Here is an 18,421-nt window from a genome sequence, read left to right as displayed (position 1 = left end):
GGGGCACGCAGTCTTAAAGGGGCAGGCACCTATAAATGTCAGAGCCTTTTTTACAATATATATGGCCAAACCGTTCATTAACATTGTTGCACATCATCTTATGTGTAAAGGTTTTTTTTTTAATAATTTTTTTGAGAGCAGGATAAGGGGTTAAGATAATTTTCCAATTCAATTCAATTTATTGTAATTAAAAACAATGTGCAGGCACATGTTAAAAATTAAATGAGGGACCATGGATGGATGGATTTTTATTCATGGTGTTGTAGTCAATAATTTTAAGGATTTTGCATTGGAACCAACTGAACACAACACGGGCCCAAATTAGCAATGATTATGTAATATCTCAGTTGGCAGTGGATAATTCCTTATTTAGAGCCTGGCTTCACAGTGGACATCAGGGTCTTGGGGAACACTTTTCTTAAGAGTTGACTCCAACTGGGTTTTCTTTCCTCTGTAAATTGTGAATATTCCCCGCAGACAGAATATAATGGCAATGACTGAGAAGTAGCTGGAATATATGGTAAACTGCAAAAGAGTAGGACATAATGAGTTGTGTTGTAAAGTGGCTACAGTTAGGCATCCAATTGACCATAATGGACTCTTCCTTTAACAGGTTACTTACCTGCTGGACGATGGGCAGACCAAGCCCTCCACTGTCAACCACTATGGAGGTGATAATGGTCTGTAGAGCTGAAGCTGCAAAGTTGTTTGCTCCAAAGATGAGTGCGAATCTTTCCATTGACAGATCAGCTGCAATTTGGAACCTGAGAAGCATTCAGAGCAAGTATTTTAGTATCTCACTGAATTAACACGACCCAAATTTGATCAGTAATTGGCCTACATACTTAAGCTAGAAACTGAATATTGAATATGGACTTCAGTGTTTTTCCATTTGTAAACTTTGTATCATAAACAATTAAACCCTTACATGGCTATGGTAATTGATAGCATGTATAGACTCTTGAAAACAATGTAGCCAGTGTAGCAGACCCAGATGTTGCCTGCGAAGGTCATTGCAAAGAGTGCTGCAGCCTCCAGGACAGAAAGGCCACCCAGGGCTAACTCGCCCCAATGAGCCCAGTTCACCTGAGCGAAGCCTACACTGTAGGCTGTGGCTGCACCTGTATGAGACACAGTTGTAGGCTGGCTTGCATTGTGTTTTCATTTAAACTGTCAGTCAAGAATTGGTGTAATGATATGGATATTGCTTGGTGAGAGGCAGCTTGAGGTCCCTCTGACTTGTTTGGCTTTCTGCTAGAAATGTTTGCCTTCAGTGCTGCTTACTGAACAGGCTTGAAATGGCCTCCACTCCTCCGTTGTAGATGGTGAAGTTCTGGGAAGGCTGTACATCCTCCCACAGTACCTGCAGGATGGGTTTCAGGGATCATTTAAGTACTTTAGATGCATCATTTATGTATTATTGAAGCTCTTGGGTTTTTTTGTCCTGATTTTCGCAACTTATTGTCCTCTACATTTGGGGGGACAGTACATTATCTAAAACTGGTAGCACCCCTCTTGCCTCACTAGCCAGACAGTAAACCACCTCATGATTAATGAGACCCAACTTGAATTTTCAGATGCAATTCTCTCTTGAATAATCCTCATATCCCAGATTCTCACAACACACAGACACATCCGCACAATTAGGTTTATGAAAGTTAAATCATGCATGTTTTAGTCAATTTTTCCAGCCTTTTCAGTGTTTCCCTTGTGACTGACCTGTACGTAGTTAGCAGTCTGGTTGTAGCCACATGTGGCCATTGCCCACCACACTGACCAGTATAGCAGCTGTGGGGAAGAGTAACACTGGAGGAAGTCCCTCCACAGCTGGAGGAGAACCTGGACACATCCCTCTGTATGTCCAGCCTCCTCAGCATCCTCAATCTTGGGACCTGTCCTTTCTTCCCTGCCTTCTCCCAAGCCTTCACCAGGGCTTTCTCTTTGCTCTCTTTCATTTTTTCCTCCTGCTTCTTCCAGGGAAATACTCAATCTGTTTATTTTTTCTTTTCCATCTAAAACCCCATCAATATACTTCCCTGTGTCCTCTGGTGCCTCGTTGTGTCTTCGTCTGCGATGGAAAAACATACTTTGCTGGGGCATTGGCAGGAGGCAGGACGTGAAGAGAGCGATGGAGGTGAGGACCAGGGTCAATACCAGGATGTAGTAGTAGGACATGAGATTAAAGCTGACCAGTAGTTGGCCAAGCACAGATCCAACTGTGTAACCCAGCAGTTGGACACTGCGGCAGTAAGAGGTAGCCTTACGATACCTGTCCAGATCCACCACACTGAAATAAATAATGTATTAATGTATCTGCCTCTTGTCGTATCCTACTTATCCCACAGAGCCACACAATAACATAACTCAGCGATTGTGCTAAATTCTACACATTTTAACATTTTCCCAGTAGATTGGTCTTACTGTAATGTAATTTAAATATTAACTGGAAGTTCATGTTCAGCTAATTATAGTGTTATGATCAATGTTGATAGCTGAAATACCGCAATACTTCTCTGAATCTATTATTGTATTCTCTCTCTCCCTCTCTGTCTCAGCGTAGATCCTGGTGTCATAGTCTGGCCTCTAATTGTGCCTTGCTTTCAATGTGTTGTTCAAAGCACTGCAATATTTTCAATGCACTCACTGCCTGAATAGCTCAGGCATTTAATGCCCGAGTTATTGCTACACTACTTTTTCCATTATTGAGGTACTGTGGCTATTTTGCGTTACTTCTATTGCTGCACTTTAGCAGAAAATGTACCTCAGACACATTAGCAATATGAAAATCACCCAGTTTGATTAAAAAATGTACCAAGTTGAATCTGAGTTATGTAAACGTTAGGTCAGCATATCATCATGTAGCATTTGTGATACCACATACATTTGTGCACTGCAAAAGACACAAGTTTATCAGAGGATTTTATCTTGTTTTACATCTCATAATTCTTATTTCAGGAGAACGACAGTAAAATGTTCTTACCCCAGAAGCGCATGATATTGGTTGTTTCAAGATAGGGGCGCTCCTTTCATGATTGTTAGACTTGTTATAAGGAATTTTCATCTAACAGGTAAGGCTGGATTAGCACCCCCTGGGGCCCCTGGGCACTGAAACTCATACCCCCACCCTTGCCTCCCACACACACGATTCCCACCCCATGCCACTCACCACAGCCATTAAACCCCACCTTAATTATTTTGAGCTACCAGTCAAGCTGGCATGTCAAATCTACCGCACCATAATCACACACCTATTGGTTGAAAGTTGAATAACCAGTCCAGCTGAGCAGGTATGCCTATATGACTCAATAGACCAAGCACTGCCATTTCACGCACAAATCACAAGACAAGGAAACAACGGATTAAATCATCCCAAGGCAGTGTATGACTCAAGACTATGGCAATATTTGTTTTCACTGAAAAGCATCAGAACAGACAACACACCAGTTATTACTGATACATAATAATGTGACTGACCAGGAATAGTCTTACAACAATGCCATCTTAAGGTAATCACACAGCACAGCTTAATGCAGGTTTCAAAATATGGCTCGCTAAGTGAGCTAGGCAACTTCACAGAGCTACAAAAGCCAACGTATAATGAACTTGAGAAACCGACTCCAACACAATATAGCAGCATCTCACCACAGTGATGTAATACACATTATGCAAACAGCATATCAAATGAGCTCATCCACCAAATATACAGCAACGCACAATCACGACAGATATTGCTCAATGTACAGACAGCATAGTCAAATGGTTCTCACCTTTAAAAGTTTCTTGACTTTTTCTTTGCAAACTCTCTGATCAAGTCCTCAAAATCCAGCTGTGAATAACTGTAACCATCGGTATAGATGCTTCGAGGCTATCGTTACTGCTAGCTTGCTCGACATCCGCCATCGGAATGCCCTCTTCTTCAATTTGTTTAGCTTTTTTTGAAAAAGCTACATATTATTGGGACATTTTTAAAAAAAGTATTATGCCTGCTTCTTTCACTTCCTTTTCCTATCTTTTCTTTCTTTTGGCAGTCCCGCTGGGCTTTTGGTTAACGCTGTCAATTTTCTGCTGCTTAGCAAGTTTTCCCGCACACTTCTCGCTGATACAACCTAATTGATAGTGGGTCAGGTAAAAATTAATTCCACTTTTTTTAACCTTGACTTGGCTTGAGAAAAACTGATCTTGAATCTGTTTAGTTTAAGTCCCCTGCTCCTGCTCTCTATGCCCACCCACCTTGACCATTGGCCATTGGCATTACTGCTTGCTCACCAGTCACCACTTGCCCAGGCATCTCACCAATAAAACAGTCAGATACTTAATTTTCTGGAAACAACTTTTATTTCATTCTGATTGGATAATTAACAACAAGAGAATGGTCAAGTTTTGTGTCATATTTTAGTGGAGCGCAACATAAAAAATAAATGCATACTTTTTTTCCCCTCCCATCACAGAGGGCCCTTTTGCATTTAGGGGCCCCTGGGCACATACCCAGGTTGCCAATATGGTAGATCCAGCAGTGCTAACAGGTAAATGTAGCACCTGTGAGGGTAAACAGATATCTAGGACCAGAGACTACATTCAGAGGAAGAGTAGAGGAATTAAAACAATGGCGATAATAGACCACAGACATGGAAGTAAGTTTAAACTTGGGCTTGTTTATATTAACCAGAGAACATAAATATTTCACAGTAACACACTCATCTGCATTACCAGTATACCTCAAAACTCAAAATAAATGTTAACTTTAATCTTAAATACAACTCAAACTCAACCATACAGTGCATAACCAATAACTTCAGACTTCACATATCAATGCAGTGGTCCCTTGTTTAAGACTCTTGAACTATCCATAAGCATTCACTGCGGTTCACAGCAATCTCCAGAAAATAATGTCTCAGTCCTACCGCCTTTCCAGTGAAACAGAGCAATGCCCTTATCTGTAGTGTGAGGGTAGGTACTGTTCACAGAAGACAATGCCTATCCAGCTTATCCCTCCTGTGGATGGCTTGCCATCTTGTTTACACAGCATGCAGGTGCAACACCAAAACGATTTTTCAACCCCAACAAAATTGGCCAAGTCCTGTTCAACTTAGTTAAACACATTCCTCGGCACTGTAGACCATATGAAACTAAAGAAAATCATCCCAAAAACAGGAAAAATAAAGTTTGCAGCATCAAAAGTTACTTCTTTTCTGTTTTCTTCCTTTTCACTACTCGCTAACAGGTTCTGCTGTGCTCTTGACATTTTTCCTCCAGTGTGCAGAGCTGGAGTTATTTGATTGGAGGTTACAGCCACATCATTAAAGGAACAGTACAACTGTTTTAATACCATTGTTTTTAACCTTATGAACATTTTAACAACATTTAAGATGAAACCATGAACTTATTTAATTATTTATTAACTTATATTGCTCTTATTGACTGTAACGCTTTTAAAGGACTTTTGTTTACCCGGGCTACACCCTCCCCCTTAACTATTATTAACTTGGTATGCAAGTCCCTTTGCATACTAGCACAGAGTTTACACTATTTCAGGTTCAGGAAGTGATGTAAGGCTAGACTGTACAGGAGAGTCTGTAATAGCTGCACTCAATGTTTTGAATAAAGACTGGACAATAGTAACTGAAGTGTTTCCTAACTCAGGATATGTTAACTTCTTCATCTTTATCCTTTGTCTTGTGGACCTTCTGGCAGTTTTTAGAGTTTCACTGTCACTTTCACTGTCATTTTTATGTCCTTTGTCATTGTTCTCCACAGGTTAATTTTCAGTTTCCTCAGCATCAGATTCTTTCTGTGTACTTGTTTCATTCAGTTCAGTTACGTTCTCCATTTCAGCTGTTTCTGTGTCAGGTTCTGTTTCCTCTGTAGGTTTGTCAGTTGTCCTTTCAGGTAAGTAGTCTCTTTCCAGTGTTGATGCATTTTCCAAGTGCAGGTTTAGAAAGTTCCTCTGGAACGCTGTCAGAAACTGCCACATTATCTGAACAGGTCGGCTCAGCAGAAGGATGTGTCTGTGCTCTTTGAGGCATAACTATTTCATACTCCTGTGTGTACCTTATAGGTTTCAGGGTAGGACCTTGAGGGCAGTATGAGAGTTATCCTCTCCTTCAGAGTTATACTCCGGTTCTTCTTCATCAAGATCAGGGTTTGGATGCTGATGTGTGCTTGGTCGTCGAGGTTTGTTTTGCACAGCAAGAGGTTCTTCTTCCACAGCAGGTAATAAACCACATGGCAACAAGAGATTTCTGTGCAGAGTTCGGATGGGACCATCTTTGTGCTCAGGCTTGACAGTGTAAACTGGAAGGTCTCCTTTCCTACTTATGACAACATGCACAGTGGCTTCCCACTTGTCTGCCAACTTGTGTTTTCCTCATGTGCGTACGTTTCTCACTAGCACACGATCACCAACATCCAAGGCAGGTTCAGTGACATATTTGTCAAATCTGATCTTGTTCCTTTCAGCTACTTTGGCAGCATTTTTGGTAACCAGTTGGTAGCTCTCTTGAAGATGTGCTTTCAAGGCTTGGGCGTACTGTGAGTGAAACCGTTGATGACTATGATTCAAGGGATCATTGAAGGCAAGATCAAAAGGCAACTGGGGCTGCCGCCCATACATTAACTTGTAGGGCATGAACCCTCTGGTTTCATGTTTCGTACAGTTATAGGTGTGTACCAGCAGCTTAACAAAGTGCTTCTTGTCTTCATCTTTGAGTGTGCCAAGCATGCTTAGAGGAGTCCTGTTAGACCTTTAGACAGGGTCCTCCCTGGAATGCCATAGTGAACTATGTAGTTCTCCCAAATGCACTTTACTGCAGTTCAGGCCTTTTGATTAGGAATTGGAATTGCCACTGTGTACTTTGTAAAGAAGCCAGTGATCACAAGGACAGCCTTTGTGTTGCTTCAGTCTGGCTCTATTGAGAGAAAGTCCATACAGACTAACTCAAGGGGTCTGGTGACTTGAATGTTTACCAGTGATGCTGCCTTCTCTGGCAGTGCTTTCCGACAGACACAGCAACTACAGCTCTTAATCTTCGTCTCCATGTCCATAGCCATTTTGGGCCGAAAGAATCTAGTTTGTGTGAGGTCAACAGTTCGGTCAATACCTAAATTATCTATATCATCATGAAGGCTTTTCATAACCATGCTTCTCAAGGTGTTTGGTAGAACTAGCTGGTAGGGAGTTTCCTCCCCAACTTGCCTCTTGTGATAGAGAATGCCATTCTGGACTGAAGTTTGTTTAGTTCTTGCAGAAGCAAGGGAAGTTGTGGAATTTCTCTCCTTACAGCAGGGAGGGAAGTTTCTCCTGTCTCCATCTGGCGGATGACTTCATAGATAGCAGGGTCATTTCTCTGTTTTTGTCTCAATTCATCTTCTGAAATGCTGGGAATGAAAGGATACCCGTTAGGATGCTCAAATCTGTCTGAAATGGCTTTAGCTGAAACAGCAAGGGAGATTACAAGAGGAAAATTGACAGCACTATTGTTTGTGTTCACTGGTGGAGTGACTAGGTGCTCCTTATAGACTACACTGACAACATGATGGGGAACATGAGCGAAAGAGTCAGAGTCAGGTAAGTGGTGTTGTATGAACTGACGAATTCGCTCCTGCTCCTTCTGCAAAACCAGATCATTGACTGGTTCAGCATGTTGGCGTTGTGACAAACCATTAGCGTCCAGGTTTTGTCTTTCTGCTCTGTACTGAAGCTGGAACTGAAAGGTGGAAAGAGCAGACAACCAGTGCTAACTTGTTGCATCTAACTTAGCGGTGGTCAAAAAGTAAGTTAGAGGGTTGCTGTCTGTGACTACAGTGAAAGAACTTCCATACATATCGTCACAAAACTTCTTGGTTACAGCCCATTTAAGCACTAGGAACTCGAGTTTGTGAGCCGGATAGCGAGCTTCACTCTTTGATAATCCTCTGCTGGCGAATGCGATCAAATGCACCTCTCCATCCTGCTCTTGATAAGAGTACTAGTCCTAGCCCAGTTGTACTTGCTTGCATCTGTTTGTAAAATGTATGGCAGCTTTGGGTTGGCAAAACCTAACACTAGTGCTGTCGCGAGTTTGTCAGTGATTGTTTTGAATGCTTTTTGGCAACTGTCTGTCCATCTTACCCTGAAGGGCTCTTTTGGTTGAAATACTGACCACTGTCCACTTTGAGACCATTCTTTCTCAGTGGTAGGTAACCAGCTGAGGGGTTGTTCGGTGGTTTCACAATCTCAGATAAATCTTGAATGAAATGCCGGTAATAACCGGCAAACCCCAAGAATGAACGCAGTTCATTTAGGGTTTTGGGACTTGACCAGGTCTTTAGGGCTGTTTCAACACCATGCTGGGACACAATGTGTCCTAAGTATCTCACTGACGTTTGGAAGAATTTGCATTTTTCCAAGGACCGTTTCAGCCCATATTCCTTAAGACAGTCAAGGACATGGAGAAGACGGACTTCATGTTCTTAAAAGGTTTCTGAAAAGACAATGAGATCATCCAAAAACACGAGCACCTCCTTAAGGTTGATGTCACCCATGCACTTTTCCATCAGCCTTTGGAATGTGCTTGAAGCATTTGTTATGCCTTGGGAAATCCTGTTAATCTCCCAGAAATCCAGAGCACAGACGAAGGCAGTTTTGTGTTTGTCAGCCTCATCTACCTTGACCTGGTAATGCCCCGACTTGAGGTCCAAGGATGGAGAACTACTTCAATCCTGTGAGAGCTGAGAAGGTTTCCTCAAAATTAGGCAGAGAATAAGCGTCTTTGATGGTCTGGAGGTTTAACATTCCGATAGTCAACGCAGAGTCTTACATCTAAATTTTTCTTCCTAACCACCAGTATGGGTGACGAGAAGGATGACTCAGACTCTCGGATTATTCCTGACTCGCTCAGCTCTTGCAAATATCTGCACACAGCATCAAGATCTTGTGGATGTATTGGACGAGGTCTGTGCTTGAAAGGTGTTTCATCCCTTAACTTGATCTGGTGCATTACTTTGTCTGTATGACCAAAGTCTGAATTGTTTTTGAGTGAAAACTTCTGGCATAGCCAGGCACGGCGTTATGGGTGGGCTTTTCCTACCCAAAAAAAAAAATTTTTTTTACAAATTTTCATTTAGTCATAAATGATTCGAAATCAGCCAATAATATTTTTGTGCTGAAAATAGTTTTTATAAACATAATTTTATATGTTGATGTTCATGCGCAAGCAAGTTCATGAGACACGTGATGTGATATTCGACGCCGGCGGGATAGGCTAGGCTAGTTCCAACTGCCATACCAAGCGTTGCTTTTTTTCACGAAAACATATAAGCGGTCGGCTATGCTACCGTATGTGGGTGGAGGCTATGGCGCAACCAACTTTGTTTAAGTTCTTTAAACGTGCACGAACGGTGTCAGACTCGGAGTCGTCACTGCAACCAGGAGATGACCAAGAGTTGGTATCCACAACTCCACGCTCTTCCTCTCCGCCACCGTCTTGTGATCATAGAGATTTGTAGACTGTGATTGATAGTGATTGATAATGAACTCTTGTAGCATGTCTTTACATGACAGATGACGTTATGAGCGAGTTCTGAATACTGGCTCGCTGCTCTGCTCGCGTTACTCAGGTGTTCCAATTCAATTCATTTAAACCTCCTTCCCAAAGGGGAATTTGCATGCCCTACGCAACGCTGTAATACCAAACTGCACCACTCTAGGTAGCGTGTAGGGTGGGTATTGGGACAGGGCCTTTGATTTGGCTGTGGTTGCTTCGTCACAGACCTGTTGCGCCCTCTATTGGTCGGTCAGTGATAGAATTATAGTTCAAAATGGTCACTCACTGGCTTTCAACGTTGGCAAGTGATGGTACTGCTGCTGTTCAAGCAATATATATTTTGCACTGAGTAATTTTAACATTTTGGCTCATTTTGTCAATGTTGCATGAATTATGAGGCTTTTTTGTGATTACATTTGTTAGTCTATCTAGCTCGATTTTGGTCTCAAAATGCACCAAATTAATGCATTTAAATTATCAATATGAAACATTTTCTTCTGGGGGAGCATGCCCCCGGACCCCCCTAGGGAATTCCAGGCCCATCCATAATTGGCCTGGCCCACCCAAAACTGAAATCCTGGAGCCGTGCCTACACATAGCACTCAGTTTCTACACAATTTGCGTTCTCCATTCAGCTGGAACTGGAGAATCACCAAAGTTAAGGATTAACTTGGAGGTTTCAGGTGACTGTGCGTGAATGTATGACTGTGAGGACTCAGTTGGGCTTTGTTTGCTCGAGATTACTGTCTGCAATGCATGAATTTCAGCTATGTCACTCTGTACTGGAATCATTATGTCATGCTTACTCTCATTTCGTAGCACCACTGGAAGCTTTTGTGATGGACTGTCAAGTAAGCAGTTGGTAACCAACACACCACCTGGCAAGTAAGATGATGAGGGGGGTTCCACTACAATCCAATGGTCTGGAGTTTGACTGTTGACATGGACTGACCCCTCCAAGACATGGCGTTGACCTGCAGGAATGACTTCGGGCTCTCTCTCTGATAGTGTCACAAGGCCTAGGCTGCTGTTTTCTTTTTGTTGGTGTCTCTGCTGCAACACTTTTATAAACAACCCTGTAGTCACATCGCACTGCTTGGAGATCTGTGGCTGTCAAGGAGTAACTTTCATACAGAAGATTCAAAGTACCATACGGAGTTAGAGCTTATCAAGAGTGCAGACTGTGCAATAGAACGTGTGTCAGGGACAACTAATGCAAAGGTGGACACAGTGATTTCAGAGCCAAAACAGCCTTTTGGAAAGGTAATGTCGACATCTATGACGCCTGAATAGGGTACAGTTTGACCATTTGCAGCTTCTAGCTCTAACAGCTAATTCAGAGAATGGATGTTCAAGAGAGAGATGTTGGTTTCATAGGATGACTGATACTGTGGTCACTTGCAATCCTGCATCAAGAAGACAATTGCAAGTGTTTCCATCAATGAGCACATGAGATGTATACTTAGCTTCAATCAAACCCTTAGGTATTTTCTCAGTGGTTGGTCTGGTGCATGAAACCATTTTCTTGGCTTTGTCTTCAATATCAGAGATTCCTCTGGCTTGGTCAGGCATCCATAGAGACATAATTGGCCGTGTTTGTGGGTAGGAAGCTGGATGTGGGTATGCATCCTGGTCGCTGCACTAGTGCCTCTTCTGATTGGTTGGGGTGCCTGTTCAGGGGGGAGTGGGAACTGGGGGGAATGGCGTGATCCTACCATGCACTACGTCCCCCTGGCGAAACTCCTCACTGTCAGGTGAAAAGGAGCAGCTGTTGACTCCACATGTATCAGAGGAAGCATGTGGTAGTCTGCAGCCCTCCCCGGATTGGCAGAGGGGGTGGAGCAGTGACAGCTCGGAAAATAGGGTAATTGGCCAAGTACAACTGGGGAGAAAAACGGGGATATATATATATATATATATATATATATATATATATATATTGCATTTTTTCCAAAACCGTCAATGTTGTTGAGTGCTCGACTAATGAGGAGTGGAATATCAAGTAGCTGATGAGTGCGAGATGCACAAAACAGGCCTGTACTGCTATGCATTAAAATCTTTTTTCCTGTATCAGTGTTGATATATATATATATATGTGTGTGTGTGTGTGTGTGTGTGTGTGTGTGTGTGTGTGTGTGTGTGTGTGTGTGTGTGTGTGTGTGTGTGTGTGTGTGTGTGCGCACACACACTATATGTACAGAAGTATTGGGACACCTTGGCCATTACACCTACAGGAGCTTTTATGACATCCCATACTAAATCTATTGGCATAAATATGGAGTTGGTCCCCCCCTTTACAGCTATAACAGCTTCCACTCTTCTGGGAAGGCTTTCCACGAGAGTTTGGAGTGTGTCTGTGGGAATTTTTGCCCATTCATCCAAAAGAGCATTTGTGAGTTCAGGCACTGACGTTGGATGAGAAGACCTGGCTCGCAATCTCCATTCTCGTTCATCCCAAAGATGTTCGATGGGGTTGAGGTCGGGGCTTTGTGCAGGCCAGTCAAGTTCTTCCACACCAAACTCCCCCAACCACGTCTTAATGGATGTTGCTTTGTGCACTGGGGCACAGTCATGCTGGAACAGAAAAGGGCCCTCCACAAACTGTTCCCACAAAGTTTGGAAGCATAGAATTGTCCAAAATGTCTTGGTATGCTGAAGCATTAAGATTTCCCTTCACTGGAACTAAGGTGCCTAGCCCAACCCCTTAAAAACAACCCCATGCCATTATCCCTCCTCCACCAAACTTTACAGTTGGCACAATGCAGTCAGGCAGGTGACATTCTCCTGGCATCCACCAAGCCCAGCCTCATCCATCAGACTGTCAGACAGAGAAGCGTGATTCGTCACTCCACAGAACACGTTTCCACTGCTCCAGAGTCCAGTGGCAGCATGCTTTACACCACTCCATCTGACGCTTGGCATTGTGCTTGGTGATGTAAGGCTTGCATGCAGCTGCTCGGCCACGGAAACCAGTTCCATGAAGCTCCTGGTGCACAGTTTTTGTGCTGATGTGATGCCAGAGGAAGTTTGGAACTCTGCAGTTATTGAGTCAACAGAGCGTTGGCAACTTTTACACACTATGCACCTCAGCACTCGTTGGCTCTGTCGTGTCAGCGTGGGGTCTGCCACTTCGTGGCTGAGTTGCTGTTGTTCCTAAATGCTTCCACTTTTCAATAATACCACTTACAGTTGACTGTGAAATATCTAGCAGGGAAGAAATTTCACAAACTGACTTATTGCAAAGGTGGCATCCTGTGACAGTACCACACTTGAATTCAGAACGACCCATTCTTTCACAAATGTTTATAAATGCAGACTGCATGGCTAGCTGCTTGATTTTATACACCTACGGCAATTGGGTCTGAATGAAACACCTGAATTCAACAATTCAGAGGTGTGTCCCAATACTTTTGTCCATATTGTGTGTGTGTGTGTGTGTGTGTGTGTGTGTGTGTGTGTGTGTGTGTGTGTGTGTGTACATATATATATACATTCTTTTTTTTTCTTTCTGAAACCGTCTATGGTGTTATAAGTGCTCAACTAATGAGGAGTGGAATATCAAAACAAAACATTGCAGTACAGGCCTGTTTTTTGGGTCGCACACTCATCAGCTGCTAATGTGGTTAAACAAAGAATCATACAGTTTACGTTGGCCAGCGTCACGCCCCTAATTTCGGACAGCAACCAATCAGCTGTCCAACCGAAATTAGGGGCGTGACGCTGGCCAACGTAAACTGTATGATTCTTTGTTTAACCACATTAGCAGCTGATGAGTGCACGACGCACGATACAGGCCTGTACCGCAATGTATAAAAAAGAAATTCCTGTATCTGTGTTGATATATATATATATATATATATATATATATATACATATATATATGGTAATAATAATGTCTGCCAGTGGGGGTAAGAACATTTTACTTGAAATAACCATTATGAGACTTAAAGAAACGAGATGAAATCCCTTGATAACTTTGTGTTTTTTGCAGGGTCATGTGATTTTTTACATCATCTGCAGAGCAGTTGCACTTTGACTACTTTATTTTAGCACTATGCCAGAGGTCCCCACAAACCCCAAAGACCAAGTTGTTGGTGTCATGGTCTACCCACTGAACTACTCAACCTGTAGATGTAGGAGAAATAGGCCACTTCACTGGCTGTCACCACTCCGTAGAAGAACTCCGTGGCCTGCATGGCCGCCACACTTTTCGTCCAGAGAATCATGGCGGTGGTGACAAAGAGGTTAAGGCACTGGAACACTACCACTGGCTTGTAGCGGAGCCAATCAGTGAGCAGGAACACTGGCACCAGTACAGACAGGTAGGAGTACGTCCACACTGGTAAAATCTCATTGTTTACCTGGGATCAAGGAAAAACCAGCGTGCAAGCAAGGAATCTAGATTACAAAACATTTCTTTCTTGTATATTAAGCGAATATCCGAGTATTAGTTGATACCAATAAATCAGAAGACTTTACACCCCCATCCTGATGTTTATTGATCTAGTAATAAAGATGTCATAAAAACACATTTTCTTTGACTCATCAGGTTAAGTCCGTGACTTTTCCTTTTTGCCAATGGTTTCAAATAAAAATAAATTAAAATTTACGTTGTTTACTTATAGTTTGTAAACTAGATATTGGTATACACTGAGGAGCCAAAACATTATGACCATTCACAGGGGAACCAAATAATGTTGATCAGTTCCAAACAAGGGCACATGTCAAGGTCTGGGTCAATTAGATGGGAAGCAAACAATCAGTTATCGTAGTCAACATGTTGGGTGAAGGAGAAATAGGCAGGAATAAAGACTGAGTGACTTTGGCAAGGGCCAAATTGTTACATCCAGACAACTGGGTCAGAGCACCTCTGAAACAGCAAGACTTGTGGGGTGCTCCCGGTCAGCAGTGGTGAGTACCGACCGACAGTGATCTGAGGAGGAACAAACAACAAACCAGCAACAGGGTGTTGGGCGCCCAAGGCTCATTGATGTGTGATGGCAACAAAGGCTAGTCTGTCTGGTCTGAACCAACATAAGGTCTACAAGTCACAGAAAAAAATTATGATGGTTATGGGAATAATGTGTCACAACACATGGTGCGTCGCACACTGCTGCATTTGGGGCTGCGTAGCTGGAGACCAGTCAGTGTCCATGATGACCCTTGTTCACTGCCTAAAGCTTCTACAATGGGCACATGAGCATCAGAACTGGACCTTGGAGCAGTGTAAGAAGGTCGCCTGGTCCAATGACTCCTGTTTTCTTTTAGATCACGTGTATGGCTGTTTATATGTGTGCCGTGTACATGGGAAAGTGATTGCATCAGGATGCACTGTGGGAAGATGACAAGCTGGTGGAGGGAGTGTGATGTTCTGGGCAATGTTCTGCTGGGAAACCCTGGGTCCAGTCATTCATGTGGATGTCAATTTGACGCGTGCCACCTACCTAAACATTGTTGCCGACCAGGTACACCTCTTCATGGCAATGATATTCCCTGATGGCAGTGGCCTCTTTCAGCAGGATAATGCGCCCTGCCACACTGTACACATCATTCAGGAAAGGTTTGAGGAACATAATGAAGTGTTCAAAGTGTTGCCCTGGCCTCCAAATTCTCCAGATCTCAAATCTGATTGAGCATCTGTGGGATGTGCTGGACCAACAAGTCCGATACACGGCGGCTCCACCTCGCAACTTACAAGATTTGAAGGATCTACTGCTAATGTTTTGTGCCAGGTACCACAGGACATCTTCAGGGGTCTTGTAGAGTCCATTCCTCGGCAGGTCAATGCTTTTTTGGCAGCACACGGACAACAAACAGCATATTAGGCAGGTGGTCATAATTTTTTTGGCTCATCAGTGTATAATATACTAATAATCAAAACTATAAAACAGCTTGAGTCAATTTTGTAAAACTGAAATGTACATACTCAAGTGCAACAGCAGTTCTGACTGTCCTTGCTTTCAGTGAAGATTATATTTAATATCTGCTCAGTCTTTTAAATGGTTTGTCATATATCAGAAGAAACTTGTGCCTTTGCTGTTACCTGTTCTGCTGTCAGGTTCTTATCCGGTCCTGTTAAATACGGAATAAGAAAAGGCTCCAGTGGTTTAACTGTGCTGAAGAACCCATAGATGCATAAAAGAGTGGTGGGATAGCCCCAGCCTGAAGTCCATTTCTTCACAGCCTCCATTTTCACACAGTCTCTGACTGAAGTGATAGTGGTTTACCAGGCTGGTGTACGATGTTCTTTTTTATTTTTCACTGTCTCAGTCTATCCTCCTTATGCCAGAGTGCTGGGGTTGTCCGGTAAGGTCTGGCTCAGTTTGTCAATCAACAACCTGCTCAAAGGCCACCTCAACCTGGGTCACGTTCCTGCTCAGGCTGAGACATGCATGCCATAAATTCTAAATGAGGTAGATAGAGAAATCTCTCAACATTTAATCTGTAACATGCCTCATAAATAAGCTGAAGACTCTGAATATTGTATTCCTTCATTTTACTTTCACTTCCAGAGGATATATGTATACAAACTATACCTGATTAAAAGACACTTTCATTTTCCAACTTTAAGTTTTTGACATATTGACATAACAGAGCTTTTCTTCTTTCACTAAAGGCCATTGCTATGTACAAAAAAAAAACAACCAAAGAAAAAAGAAAACAGGAATCATGAATGACCAGTGCCTGATAGCTGTACTAAGCAAGCTCGGTTTCCGCACTGGTTAATGGGACAATAGCAACATTGAAGCATGTCACGCTCTCCCTAGGAAAAACGCTAAGGATAAACTGGCCATAATCAGATTTGCAAACAGAAGGTTACACAAGGTTACACTGCCCAAACAAAGAAGTCTGTTGAAAAGAACAAACATTTTCTTAAACGAGCATCTGACAAAAAGTAATGCGGACATTTCCAGAAGTGTTTGACATTTAAAAAAAAACAGGAAGGATACAAGTACAAGATACATGGACTGCAAAGTGAAAAATCTTCATAAAGCTGAAAGGATCCCCAGAGGAGACAAAAGTGCTGGTCATCCGAGATGAGAAGGAGCTTGAAAAATTTCAGTGAGCACTAAACAACACAACAAGTTTCAACACACGAATCAATAAAACATGCAAAGTGAAACATTATACACAACCAGGTCAAGACCAGACAGTAGTCTATCCCCCAAAATTCTCACCAACTTCTACCACTGCACCATAGAGAGCATCCTGACCAGCTGCAATCTCAGTGTGGTATGGCAACTGCACACCAGTAGACCAGAAAGCTCTGCAGCGGGTCATCAAGGCAGCCCAGGATATCACCGGTACCCAGCTCCCAGCCATAAAAGACGTTTATCACAAACGCTGCCCTCAAAGGTTTCTCAGCATCAGCAGAGATCCCACCCACCCCAACCATGGACTGTTCTCCCCCCTGCACTCTGGGAGCATCAGAGCCTGCACTACCAGGCTCAAAAACAGCTTCTTTCCCCAAGCTGTTACCCACCTGAAATTGGCTACCCACTGAATTTCTGTAAATATGTTTATGCCCGTGCTCTTTTTTTTAAACTAATCTTTTATTCTTCATCTGTATACATCTTATACTATGTTTGCTATGTTTGTCTATGTCTGTCTTGCACTGTTTAGCAAAGCCGCAGCCTTCATTTCGTTTTTTACACAACACATATGCCTGACAATAAATGACAATAAATTGAATTGAATTGAATTAATCTCCGGCAGGAGACATTGATGATCAGCTAACAGCAAGGATTAGAGAACATTAAAAAAAAGATTTAAAGATGTTCAGATATTCAGAACACAAATCACAGGATACGGAAAAGGCTATTGACCCAGAAAATAATTTATTTGATAACGGTAACAACAACTGTCTATACAATACTGATGATCAGTTTAACATGATGGTCAACTCAGATCAGAAAATTTCAATTATCCACATTAACAGCAGAAACCTATATGCCAACTCCCAAAACATCAAATAATATCTAAGTCACTTCAAGAATCCATTCCACAAAATGGCTATATCTGAAATATGAATTAGCATTCATATTGCACGTTGTCTGTCCTGGGAGAGAGATCCCTCTGTTGCTCTCCCTGAGGTTTCTTATTTTTTCTCCCTGTTAAAGGCTTTTTTTCTTTTAGAGAATTGTTCTATCCAGTGCAAGGGTCTAAGGACGGGATGTTGTGTTGTACAGATCACAATGTCATCCGCAAGCATCATAGTCCACGGAGACTCCTGCTTGATCTCGTCCGCAACCTGTCTATCACCATTGCAAAAAAGAAAGGGCTCGGAGCCGATCCTTGATGTAATCCCACTTTCACCTTGAACCCATCTGTCTTTCCAAAGGCACACCTCACCACTGTCACACTTCCCTCATACATATTCTGCACCACTCCTACACTGCAACTCCGGACTTCCTCATACAATACCACACCCCCTCTCTTGGTACCCTGTCCTATGCTTTCTCTAAATCCACAAAGTCAAGTCAAGTCAATTTTATTTGTATAGCCCAATATCACAAATTACAAGTTTACCTCAAGAGGCTTTACAGGATCTGTAGCGAGGGCAGGTTGCAGGTGGAGGACAGCCTGAAGAAGTGGAGGTATGCACTGGAGAGAAAAGGAATGAAAGTCAGTAGGAGCAAGATGGAATACATATGCGTGATTGATAGGGAGGACTGGAATGGTGAGGATGCAAGTGGTAGAGGTAACGAAGGCATGTGAGTTTAAATATTTGGGGTCAACTGTACAAAGCAATGGGAAGTGCAGGAGAGGTGAAGAAGAGTGTGCAGGCAGGGTGGAATGGCTGGAGAAGAGTCAGGAGTGAGTTGCGACAGAAGGGTACCAGCAAGAGTTAAAGGGAAGGTTTACAAAATGGTGAGACCAGCTATGTTTTGTTTTTGTTT

General features: G+C 42.7%; 1 protein-coding gene across 1 annotated transcript; it reads right to left on the bottom strand.

Annotated features, from left to right (window-relative positions):
- Window positions 1-245: 245 nt before the first annotated feature.
- LOC130116028 (thiamine transporter 1-like) lies at window positions 246-15,711 on the bottom strand. Its single transcript, XM_056283945.1, has 7 exons — window positions 15,565-15,711; window positions 13,647-13,882; window positions 1,720-2,287; window positions 1,285-1,363; window positions 929-1,121; window positions 623-764; window positions 246-525 (listed from the first exon to the last, which is right to left on the bottom strand). Exons 1-7 carry the CDS (start codon window positions 15,709-15,711, stop codon window positions 370-372), a joined length of 1,521 nt encoding a protein of 506 aa, XP_056139920.1. The 3' UTR covers window positions 246-369.
- Between the last annotated feature and the right edge of the window lie 2,710 nt (window positions 15,712-18,421).

Source organism: Lampris incognitus, chromosome 7 (genome assembly GCF_029633865.1).
Source record: "Lampris incognitus isolate fLamInc1 chromosome 7, fLamInc1.hap2, whole genome shotgun sequence".
NCBI classification, from domain to species: domain Eukaryota; kingdom Metazoa; phylum Chordata; class Actinopteri; order Lampriformes; family Lampridae; genus Lampris; species Lampris incognitus.
Note: the sequence above shows the minus strand (reverse complement) of the source record. Positions and strands in the feature narration are given on the sequence as shown.

Bases quoted from the DNA above. Each gene is read 5' to 3' on its own strand.
- LOC130116028 (XM_056283945.1), bottom strand. From the start codon at position 15,711: ATGGAGGCTGTGAAGAAATGGACTTCAGGCTGGGGCTATCCCACCACT. The intron at 13,883-15,564 runs GTAACAGCAAAG...CCTTGATCCCAG, and splicing joins AGAACCTGACAGCAGAACAG to GTAAACAATGAGATTTTACC. The intron at 2,288-13,646 runs GTTGAGTAGTTC...TATTTATTTCAG, and splicing joins TATTTCTCCTACATCTACAG to TGTGGTGGATCTGGACAGGT.